The 12,117-nt window shown below is 44.7% G+C and overlaps 1 protein-coding gene across 3 annotated transcripts in view; it reads right to left on the bottom strand.

Annotated features, from left to right (window-relative positions):
* Positions 1–12,117, bottom strand: part of LOC115145278 (rho guanine nucleotide exchange factor 18-like) — a 70,243-nt gene that overhangs the window by 38,458 nt on the left and 19,668 nt on the right. For all 3 annotated transcript variants that reach the window (XM_029686717.2, XM_029686719.2, XM_029686718.2), the window contains 4 exons: positions 3,998–4,187; positions 2,384–2,496; positions 1,604–1,744; positions 1,043–1,293 (listed from right to left, as the gene is read on the bottom strand). In XM_029686717.2, the coding sequence (XP_029542577.1) occupies positions 1,043–1,293; positions 1,604–1,744; positions 2,384–2,496; positions 3,998–4,187 (695 nt within the window). The remainder of the gene's footprint in view (positions 1–1,042; positions 1,294–1,603; positions 1,745–2,383; positions 2,497–3,997; positions 4,188–12,117) is intronic.

The raw sequence follows: 12,117 nt of genomic DNA, 5'->3' as shown, positions 1-12,117 counted from the left end.
ATGCGCTTCATCACCCATTTGTCGAAGTAGGCTGTGATTCGATGGTAAATTAACAGGCACCGTATTGATTATATGCAAAGCAGGACAAGCTAGATAACTACACATGGTTGATGATATTACTAGTTTAACTAGTGATTATATTAAGATTGTTTTTTGTAAGTTTAATGCTAGCTAGCAACTTACCCTGACTCCTTGCTGCACTCAGGTGGTCAGCCTGCCACGCAGTCTCCTCGTGGATTACAATGTAATCGGCGTCCAAAAATGCAGATTTACCGATTGTTCGAAAAACTTGAAATCGGCCCTAATTAATCGACCATGCCAATTAATCGGTCGACCTCTACAGTTGACACCCCTGGACAGCATTTAAAGATTATTTCAAGCCCCCGTAAGGAGCCAATGGTTTGTCTCTTCGTCAATGGTGAGTCAATTGCATTTCTAGTAGAGACTGGCGCTGCAATGTCTGTCTTAGTTTTAGAATTTATGTCCAATCCTCCCATGTCAAATGAATCACTCTTGTTTCTGAGTAACTTGGTCATGCAGCCAAAGACAAAGGGCCATCTGAGAGTGACCAGTTTTTGGTCCATCCTGTTCCTTTCGTATCTTTCAAGGGCACAGCTGTGTGGAGATATTAAGAGATCAGAGGCTAGCTTGAGCAGCAGCACCTAGATATCGGCTAGAAAGGAGTAACAAAATTGCACGTAATGTTCCCATCATGCTCTCAAACACCTGCTAAACTGCCATGTCGACAAACGTTATAAAAGCTGAGACCCAACTCTTGTTCGTTGGGCTCTTAACGCTGCACCACTGGGTGGATTGTTAATTGCTCCAAATGAGCAAATCTTGTAAGAAAGTTGTTGTTTGAATAATCTAGTCTTTCTCTTCCTTTTGATTAGAATTTCCAGTCAAGGTAATGGGATACAGCATCTGAATGTATTTTTCTTTACCTGCAAATACGGGAAAAATACAAGTCACTGTGTATGTAAGGGAGACTGAATTAGAGAAAGTGTGTGTAACACTGTGTGTGTGTGTGGTGTCTCTTTACCTGTGTGGTGAGGATGTCAGCGAGTCTCTGTATGTTGTAGTTCTTGTCGCTGCTGAGCTGCGTGGCGACTCGGCGCCGCTCTTTGAGGCGGGACAGGAAGTGTGTGTGTAGCTCCAGTAGGCTCTCCAGGCGCGGGAACAGACAGTCCAGACACCGCACATCCATCTGAAGGTGCTCTTTCAGCTCCCTCACGTACACACGCAACATGATCTTCAGGGTCCGTACGTGATGCATCTCTGTCTGCATCAACTCTGTTGGGATAAATAGACAGAATGACTGACAGACAGACAAGGGGTTCAACATCTAATTAGCCTTTTACAGGAATTTGCTTTTCTTCCACCGGACTCCTTTACTGATTGTAGAGCCAGACAGAGATGGATGGATGGAACAATTGACATTCAAAAAGAGTTGAGCTTCTCCCTTCTCATAATTCACATTCTAATCCTAAACTTAACCAGATATAACTAGAAAAACACATCGAAAGCCTACATAAAACACGACAAATATAACAAGATGAATAAGACATCAAAAGACAACAAAGATAGTGTATGACAAATTGACCGTAGATGACGTCCTGTCTCTTGACCATCTCCTTGGTGTGTTTCTTCAGGTACTGTTGGTCCACAGCCAGGCTCCATGACTCCACATCCAAGTCCTGGGCATCTGACTCCAGATCAGCTTGAACTGCAGAGTAGTATGCATCTGGGGGAGGGAAGGGGCATGAAACAGGTTGAGGTTGAGGCTGGCTGCCGCAGTATGACTGTATTCTTGTGTAGCACAACTCCAATGTATTTCTAATGCATTCAATAGGTGATGTTCGTTAAAGTCACATCACATGATTTAGCAATATGTGCAATTAAATGCTAAAATAATAATCCTACGCTATGACCACTAACACATACTGATCTCCCGTAGTTGGGGTGGATGACTGTTTCTGTCTTGCTACTATAGCAGCACTAGCTACATCACTGCTTGACAACCTGGGATAATCATGCAGTCTATTCCACACACTCCAGCTTAATGAAACTGGGTGAGGTCCCATCTCTCTCCCAACAGCCCACGCTCTCTATATGCCAGCCACATAACCCGTCTCATAACCTAGGATAACGATAGGGTTGCACAACCCTACCCTCCTGAAGGCTTTCTCTCCAACCCTAATCTAGCACACCTGATTCTACTAATTGGCTGCTCAATAGGACTTTGATTAGCTGAATCTTGTTAGTTACAAAAGGGTTGGAGCAAAAGCCTGCACCCTCAGTAGTGGTTGTCCACCGCGGCTGTACGGTACTCGCTCTCATGTATCTAAGCTCTAAAGAGCAGCTCCCTCCCTAACCCACTCACCCTCTACGATGATGGAGCCAGGGGTGGAAGGGGTCAGGGACACCGCATACTCGTTGAAGCGCTTTATCCCGAAGCGGAGGCTGTCCATCTCGTCCATGTCCCCTGGGAGGGATCTGAAAGAGGAGCGCCACAGGTCCAGAGTGACATACATACTAAGCTGACTACAAGACTACTATACACTAACACTACAGACACAGCTACAATACAGAGGTCCTGAATGACATACAGGACTGAGATGTTACAACTACAACAAGACACACTAACACCAACACACACCCCCCCTGGCATAGGAGAAAGATACAGCTACACTACACTAAAATGGCATACATACTGTACATGCTGAGATACTACACAGACACTACTCAAACACAGGAGGCAAAGACACATCTACACTACAGCTAGACTGTCATGTATGCTGAGAGAGACTATACTACCACAGATGGCAAAGACACAGCTACACTACAGCTAGTCTGTCATGTATGCTGAGAGAGACTATACTACCACAGATGGCAAAGACACAGCTACACTACAGCTAGTCTGTCATGTATGCTGAGAGAGACTATACTACCACAGATGGCAAAGACACAGCTACACTACAGCTAGTCTGTCATGTATGCTGAGAGAGACTATACTACCACAGATGGCAAAGACACAGCTACACTACAGCTAGTCTGTCATGTATGCTGAGAGCGACTATACTAACACAGATGGCAAAGACACAGCTACACTACAGCTAGTCTGTCATGTATGCTGAGAGAGACTATACTACCACAGATGGCAAAGACACAGCTACACTACAGCTAGTCTGTCATGTATGCTGAGAGAGACTATACTACCACAGATGGCAAAGACACAGCTACACTACAGCTAGTCTGTCATGTATGCTGAGAGAGACTATACTACCACAGATGGCAAAGACACAGCTACACTACAGCTAGACTGGCATGTATGCTGAGAGAGACTATACTACCACAGATGGCAAAGACACAGCTACACTACAGCTAGTCTGTCATGTATGCTGAGAGCGACTATACTACCACAGATGGCAAAGACACAGCTACACTACAGCTAGACTGTCATGTATGCTGAGAGAGACTATACTACCACAGATGGCAAAGACACAGCTACACACCTCCCGCAACCTGCCTGCCTACCTGCAAGATGCCCTGTCTACGACAGCACTATGATAGCACTGGCTGTTTTAAGCTCTGTCTCAACTCAAATCAAAGAACTGCAAAATCCACTTGACAGTTAGCTGCAGCATGTCACCTATTAATAACACATCACAGACATGTATAAAAAATTAAAGCCAAAACCAGCTTTTTAGCTGGAAGGAAATAATGTATAAATAGCCTAGATTTACATGCACCACAACCACCAGAAAGGTAAAATTTATTTGCTTAAAAACGAACATTAAATTCACAATTTAAATTATACAGAGCAGTGGTATAGAGTCTATACAGACAATATAGGGCAGTGGTATAATCTATAACTACAGTCTATTATGACAATGGTATAGCCTACATAGTGGCGGTCAATACACTGCTATTGACCAGCGGCTAGCTTATGTAGCCTGCTAACTGATTGGTCAGGTGGCTAGCTGTTAGTACTAACCCAGAGCTGCTGTTGTGGCAGTGGTTGAGGTTGAGGCTGGCTGCAGCAGTGTGACTGTTGCTGGAGGAAGAGCTGCTGGAGGCAGCAGGCTGAGCACTGGGTCTCCGTGGGCTGAGGGTCATGTCTGGGACTTTCGGCGAGCCGGAGGGGCCCTCAGGGGCCAGCGAGGACTTGTCCCGCTCCCTCCGGGCTGGTGAAAGACGAGAGAAGGATGAGAGATGGCAAAAGCGTTGCTTGCCCCAGTAACGCTGCAGCCAGACGCGAGGCAGAGAACCCTGCAGGAAGCGACAGGTGAGGTGGTCTCTGTGCATCAGCACCCGGAACCCCAGACGGCCAGGCAGAACCCAGGAGGGCCCCCAGACATTGACCCTACTCCGGGCAGGTCTGGCCCGACCAACCCCCTTGTTAACCTCTAGCTCCATAGTGTCGGTCTGTCTCGCAGGAGTAGAGGTGATGCTGCTGCTCGCACTATAGTCACGGAGACAAATACACACATGGCTTTATATGCCCACCCGACTCCTGATTAAGTACATTCTAGAGATCACACATGCCCCTTTCCTTTTCTCTCTCGTTTTTTTCTATATCTCTCTCGCTCTCTCTTCCCTTCGCCTCTCCCTCCTCCACCTCTCTGTTTCCAGCGGGGGCAGGGCTGGGGTGGGCTGTGTGAAAATAGGCAGAGATCAACAAGTAGGAGGGGAGATGAGAACACAGGAGATGAGAACACAGGTGTCTGTCAGTCAGAGTCCTGCTGCTCTTCAGATGACTACCGCTACTGAGGATGAGCAGCGTAGACTCAACCCTCACCCACCAGACTGCTGCTACTGAGGATGAGCAGTGTAGCTTCAGCCCTCACCCACCAGACTGCTGCTACTGAGGATGAGCAGTGTAGACTCAACCCTCACCCACCAGACTGCTGCTACTGAGGATGAGCAGTGTAGACTCAACCCTCACCCACCAGACAGCATCCCAAACATGCTCAATGGTTGACGTGGTTACACGTGGTCTGTGGTTGTGAGGCCGGTTGGAAATACTGCCAAATTCTCTAAAATGACGTAGAGAAATTAACATTAAATTCTGGCAACAGCTCTGGTGGACATTCCTGTAGTCAGCATGCCAATTACATGCTCCTTCAACTTGAGGCATCTGAGGCATTGTGTTGTGTGACAAAACTGCACATTTTAGAATGTCATTTTATTGTCCTGTGTAATGATCATGCTGTTAGGTGGATGGATTATCTTGGCAAAGGAGAAATGCTCACTAACAAGGATGTAAAAAATGCTAAGCTTTTCGTGCATCCTCATTCTGAAGGCATACAGTGCATTCAGAAAGAATTCAGACCACCTTCTGGACCAACGTTCTTCTCCCCAGATTGCTCTGTTTGGCCAGGCAGGCCAGCTCTAGGAGAGTTTTGATGGTTCCAAACTTCTTCCATTTAAGAATGATGGGGGTCACTGTGTTCTTGGGGACCTTCAATACTGTATAAATGTTTTGGTACCATTCCCTAAATATGTGCCTCGACACAATCCTGTCTCGGAGCTCTACGGGCAATTCTTTCGACCTCCTGGCTTGGTTTTTGCTCTGTCAACTGTGGTATCTTATGTGGATAGGTGTGGCTACTGCTATAGGTTTCAGGAGTTTCAGGCTGCTTTACCACTCTCTCCCAAAAAACATCAACCAGGAGGAATCTCTTTATGGGGCTGTCCATATCGGCCGACTGTAATATGGGCATTTCTTGGAGAGACTCCTTCCCCTCCAGGAGACTGTCAAACATGATGACAACACCACCCCAATGGGTGTTGCCGGGCAGTTTCAATGTGGTGCTCTTATTCTTCTCACTTTGCTTGGTGAGGTAGATTGCTGGTATAACTTGATGATCCTTCATATACCTAACCATTGCCTTGGCTCTCTTGTAGTGTATCCATTGTTTTCAGTGCCATGATGTCCTTGATGAGCAGATTCAATGCATGAGCAGCACAGCCAATGGGTGTGATGTGAGGGTAGAACTCCTCCACTTTAGACCAAGCAACCTTCATGTTCGCAGCATTGTCTGTCACCATTGCAAATACCTTCTGTGGTCCAAGGTCATTGATGACTGCCTTCAGCTCATCTGCAATGTAGAGACCGGTGTGTCTGTTGTCCCTTGTGTATGTGCTCTTGTAGAATACTGGTTGAGGGGTGGAGATGATGTAGTTAATTATTCCTTGCCTACAAACATTCGACCACCTATCAGAGATGATTACAATACAATCTGCTTTCTCTATGATTTGCAAGACCTTCATTTGAACTCTGTTGAACTCTGCATCCATCAAATTAGTAGATAAAGCATATCATGTTGGAAGGATGTATGCTGGGCGAAGAATATTCAGAAATCTCTTCCAATACACATTGCCTGTGAGCATCAGAGGTGAACCAGTTGCATACACAGCTCGAGTAAGACATTTTTCTGACTATGTTCCTCCATTGAGTCAAAAAAGCTTCTGATTCCAGGAGGACCATGAGCTGTTGCTATCGATAAGGTGCCTGATTCATAATTTTCACATAGAAGTAGAGGGACTTCTGTCAGAGGTTTCTTGTTGCAAGCGCTGAGGGAACTTTATGCACTTGGCCAGATAATTCTGCATCTTTTTTTGCATTCTTCACATATGATTTGGCAGAGTATTTTTAAATGTACACAGCTTTTCATTTTACATTAGCTTCAGTGAAATGTCTTCACATATCAGATAGTGCCCGTGACATTTTCCTATAAAGATTATTTATTTAAATGAGTAAAAATAACAAATACAATTCCATGTACAGATAAATAGTCAAGTAGTTAGATTAAACAACTCCTTTGTAAGATAAATGTTTTAAAATTAAACATGTATGGAAACAGGTGAATTAACACTCTTCAGTTAGCAGGTTCAAGAAAGCTAAAACCCACAGGGTAGCACAAACTAACTATCAGAAAGTGTTAACAAGTTAGAAATGATTTAAACACACTTTGCTGTAGGCTACTATTTCCTAGTTAACAAAAAAACATGTATGTCATATAAAATATATTCACCCCACCCAGTATTGTAATCAAAACTTACCAGAAAGCATGTAGTCCTTGGCTCAGATAGTGTAGTAGTGTGGGCTCAATAGCATCTTATTAGTGTGAAAGATCTTGAGAATCAGCTGTACATGTGATGGAAGAATGCACTGTGCATGCAGAGGGTTGCAATTCCATTGAATTGGGGATAGCTGAACCAAAATATGCCACAATACCTAGAATTGCCTTATGTGTATCCCACAAAAAAGGGTCACTGTTATAAGCAAACTTTTTGATGAATTAAAGCAAAATTAACTTCCCAAATTCCAGAAATTTACTGGAAGGTTTCCGACCCTTTGCAACCCTAATTATGAGTGAATAAAACGATTAACTTTTTTTTTCTTTACAGCAACTTGAAAAAGTGTGGCGGTAATGAGAAACATGTCCACAGACACTGTGCTTTCACATAATAAATATTATAGTTTAATGTAAACTTCAACTAGCATTCCATTTTTATGATTTATGGACAAACTACAGAAACAACAACACAACAAAGGTTGTGTCATTTAAACTAGACACTGAGGCAGCAGTGACAGCTATCCCAACTAGGCTGTATAGCAGAGATGGCCCTTTGCTCTCTACAAACAAAAAACTGTAAGGGCCCAGTAATAAGATATTACCAGTGGTAGGGCAGTTGGTGATTAAACTGGAGAGTAAAGACAAAAGTGTCATCCAGCCTGTCTTCGTCATTGACTCTCTAGCCAGACTGTTGCTGGGGCTGCCAGCAATTGAAGCATTGCAACTCATTGAGAGAGTGAGCGAACTGGACCCAGATGACGTTTTCAAAAATAAATTCTCAAAAGTGTTTTCTGGTCTAGGAAGGATAGAAGGTGACTACAAAATACGCCTGAAAGAGGATGCTGTCCCCTATGCCCTTACCACCCCCCGCCGGGTGCCTATCCCTTTATTGGCCAGAGTAAAGGAAGAGTTGGGGAGGATGGAAGAAATTGGGGCGGTGTCTAAAATAGAGAGTCCCACAGACTGGTGTGCAGGGATGGTAGTGGTCCCAAAAGCCAATGGGGACATAAGGATCTGTGTGGACATGACTAACTTGAATGAGGCACTCTGCAGAGAGAGACACCTCTTACCATCAGTGGAGCAGTCACTGGCTCAGTTGGATGGCTCACAAGTCTTCACAAAGCATCATCCTTTGGGCTAGGGGCGGTCCTCACACAGATGCAGGACAACATGGAGTGGCGTTCAATAGCATACATCTCCCGAAGCTTATCTGACACAGAGCAAAGGTATGCTCAAGTGGAGAAGGAGGCGTTGGCTATCACATGGGCATGTGAAAGACTCAGCCAATACCTTATTGGCATGCAGTTTACAGCAGAGACCACTGTTGGCTCTGTTATGGACAAAAGCACTGGACGACTTGACTCCCAGAGTTCTGCGCTTCCGCCTCAGATTACCGAGGTTCACCTACAAGATGGTGTATGTGCCAGGGAAGGTACTGATCACAGCAGATGCACTCTCCAGGGCCCCAATTAAACATCCATTATCAGAGGAGGAGCAATGTCTAGAGGGTGAGGTACAGGTGTCCATTAATGCAATAAGGGACAGCCTACCTGCATCTCAGACCAAACTGCAGCAGATTGCAGAGGAGCAACAACGAGACCACATCTGCCGACAGATAGTGCAGCAGTGCAAAAGGGGATGGCCCAGGCAGGAGGAACTGCCTCAGCTGCTGAAGCCCTATTGGGTGCACCAAAGGGATGGCCCAGGCAGGAGGAACTGCCTCAGCTGCTGAAGCCCTATTGGGTGCACCAAAGGGATGGCCCAGGCAGGAGGAACTGCCTCAGCTGCTGAAGCCCTGCACCAAAGGGATTGGGTGCACCAAAGGGAAGGCCCAGGCAGGAGGAACTGCCTCAACTGCTGAAGCCCTATTGCACCAAAGGGAAGGCCCAGGCAGGAGGAACTGCCTCACTGCAAAGGGATGGCCCAGGCAGGAGGAACTGCCTCAGCTGCTGAAGCCCTACTGGGTGCACCAAAGTGACTTCCACTGTAATGGAGACCTTCTCATGAAAGGACAACGGATAGTTAGCCCAGAGACTCTACAACCAGAAATGCTAGACAGAGTGCACGAGTGTCACATGCAGACTGAGGGCTCAACAGTCGGTGTGGTGGCTTGGTCTGAGTACTCAGATTGCCAAGATGGTGGCCCAGTGTGAGGTCTGTACAAAATGTCAACCTTGTCATCCGGAGCCAATGATGGCAACGGAGCTGCCAAAACGGCCATGGCAAAAGGCATGGCCATTTCCAATATGTTCTATTGGAAAAATAACACTTATCTGCTAGTGGTAGATTACTATTCAAGATACATTGAAATAGCAAAGACACCCATAACCACATCAGCGGGTGTTATCAATGGATTAAAGTCAATATTTTCCAGGCAAGGGGTCGCTGAGGTCCTGGTTACAGATAACGCTCTCCAGTTCTCTGCAAGCTCCTTTTCTGCTTTTGCCGCAGAATACACACGTGACCAGTAGCCCCTACCATGCACAGAGTAATGGTGAGGCAGAGAGAGCTGTGAAAACAGTCAAGGGACTGCTGAAAAAATAACAAGGATCCATACAGGGCTCTGTTAGCTTACAGAGTTACACCACTGCATCATGGGCCGTCGCCTGCCGAGCTCCTGATGGGAAGGAGAATGCGTTCCCCATTGTCTGTCTCGCCGGCTCAGCTTAAACCCCGATGGCCTAACAGGAAGGCCTTCGCTGAGAGGGACAAACGGCTGAAACAAACGCAGACTGGAGACTTTAATCGGATACACCGTACTACGGCGAGGCCAGAGTTGACTGAAGGTCAATGTGTGTGGATTACAAACTCAAAGATACCAGCAATAGTGCTTAGGAAAGCGGATGCCCCACGCTCCTATCTGGTGGACACAGGCTCGGAAGAGGTACGAAGGAACAAAACACACCTCAGAGATCTTTCAGATCTACCAGCCACACAGACTGAGGCCACAGAAAATGCACAAAAAGAGGGTGAAGGAGAGAGAATGCTCACAGAGTCACAAGTGCGCCCAAAAAGGGATGTGAAGCCACCAGAGTGGCTGAAATACTAGGTTACGTGAAGAGAAAACATACTGTTGGGGACCATACCCAGCAAAAAGAGACTGTACCTAAGTTAATGTTCATACTGTGTGATTTAATGCTTTCATACTGTTTCAGGATGGGAAGTAGCATGTTAGAGAATAATACTGGTTTCCAAATTGCATTTCAGTTATGCTTCAGTGCTTATGCATGTTGAGTTCTTGTTCATGGGAGAGGGGAAGCTGTAGTAGGATGTCCCTTGGGGGTATCCGTACCTATGTATGACATGCGAGGGTTAGGTTAGTAAACATGCTGGAGCTAGAACCTCGTTGCTGTGTGTCCTTATTTGAGATAATACTACAAAACACTGCACCATAAACTATACATCTCAGTCATCAGAATGATTGTGGATTGTTGCAGATACATCATGGTTTTCGAACTCAATTTGCTACGGCCATTGTTAAAATTGGTTTCATGAGAATCACCCATCTACCACACTGCTGCTAACATCAACCCTCATCCACCAGACTGCTGCTATTGAGGATGAGCAGTGTAGCGTCAACCCTCATCCAACAGTCAACAAGTCTGAGTGACAAGATTTGTCTACATATTTTGCCATATCCACATAAAAACAAAACAGAAATCAGAAAGTAAATTATGGAGCTTTTTTTCTGTTGGGGAGTTAAAGGATAACTTCACTTTTGATAATTAGTCCACTGTTAATATGGTCTCAGAAGGTTGTGCATGTCAGCAGCAACATTTAAAGGGTCAATCTGCAGTTGGTACATCCATTTATGTTATAAATTAATGATATGTACCCATTGATTCTTGGGTAATATAGGAGTGTAGTTCAAATGTCTCAACCCATCAAGTACCCACAATATAAGCTTGTTTTACGGAAATGTTTATACACAAAGTAAATCTAAACAAACACTGTATAGCCTCAAAACATGCTTAAAACTATAATGTTTATATCATGGATGGTCAGTCCTTGCATCCATAGCTCTGTCTATGAGTTTGAGAATGGTTACATTTCTCCAGTTCCTTCCCTCACCTTTTTACCAAAGCAGTGGCGTAGAGTTGGCTTTGTTAGTGTCTCTACTGCTGATTGCCCCTTTAAGATAAAGCACTTTCAATAAAAAGCTAAAGTGTGATGCAAAACACATCATCACACTTGTGCTCCATCTTGAAAATGTAACTGCTGACATGCACACTTCTGACTTTTAAGGACCATATCAACCCGAGGCCAAATACTAATAAAAAAAAACACACAACAAATATATAGTCTTTAATAAAGTGATCCTTTAAGGGACAAAAAAAAGAAAACATTTCAACTCATCAACTAAACCTGATGACTAAATGTGTAACCGTCATGCAATATTTCATGGGATGTCCTTCCAAACAAAAAGGAGTAAACAACAACACTTGCCCTGTGGCAACTAGAAGGTTCCAGGTTTAATGGGAATGGTCTAATATACTGTAGATGCCTGGTTCCCTGGAGACGTGATCTTCACTTCCTTATCACCTCTAGAGACTGTCGGCTTGCTTGCTTGCTCATTGGTCACACGCACACACCTTCTCTATCTCACTCTCACAAACTGTGGCTTGTAATTTTCCTCACTTTGCAGGTAGAAAAAAAAACCTCACACATTAGCTAGGTTTCCATCCAATTGGCGACAGATTTTCATTCAATGTTAAAAAAATGTGCACAAAAACAATACGCGCATTTTCACACCTGAGATGTCTTTCCATCAAATTGACTTCTTGCTGACAAAATGCTGTGCGTGATAAAAGTAGAGCACATAAAAAAAATGTGCGATATAATTCCCATGCACAGGATATAAAATACAAGTTAAATGGGTTTCTATTGCGTTCAACTCGATGATTTTGTCAAGAAAAATGTAACTTTATACAGTGAATGTGCCCACTCAAATTGGCACGTGGCCTCCAGCCAACAGCTCGCAGACACAGTGCGGTTATAGACTACATGATGAGATTATTTTGGTGAAAAGAGC

The sequence above is a fragment of the Oncorhynchus nerka genome, linkage group LG17 (assembly GCF_034236695.1).
Source record: "Oncorhynchus nerka isolate Pitt River linkage group LG17, Oner_Uvic_2.0, whole genome shotgun sequence".
Classification (NCBI taxonomy): Eukaryota; Metazoa; Chordata; class Actinopteri; order Salmoniformes; family Salmonidae; genus Oncorhynchus; species Oncorhynchus nerka.
This window is presented reverse-complemented; position numbering and strand designations above follow the sequence as displayed.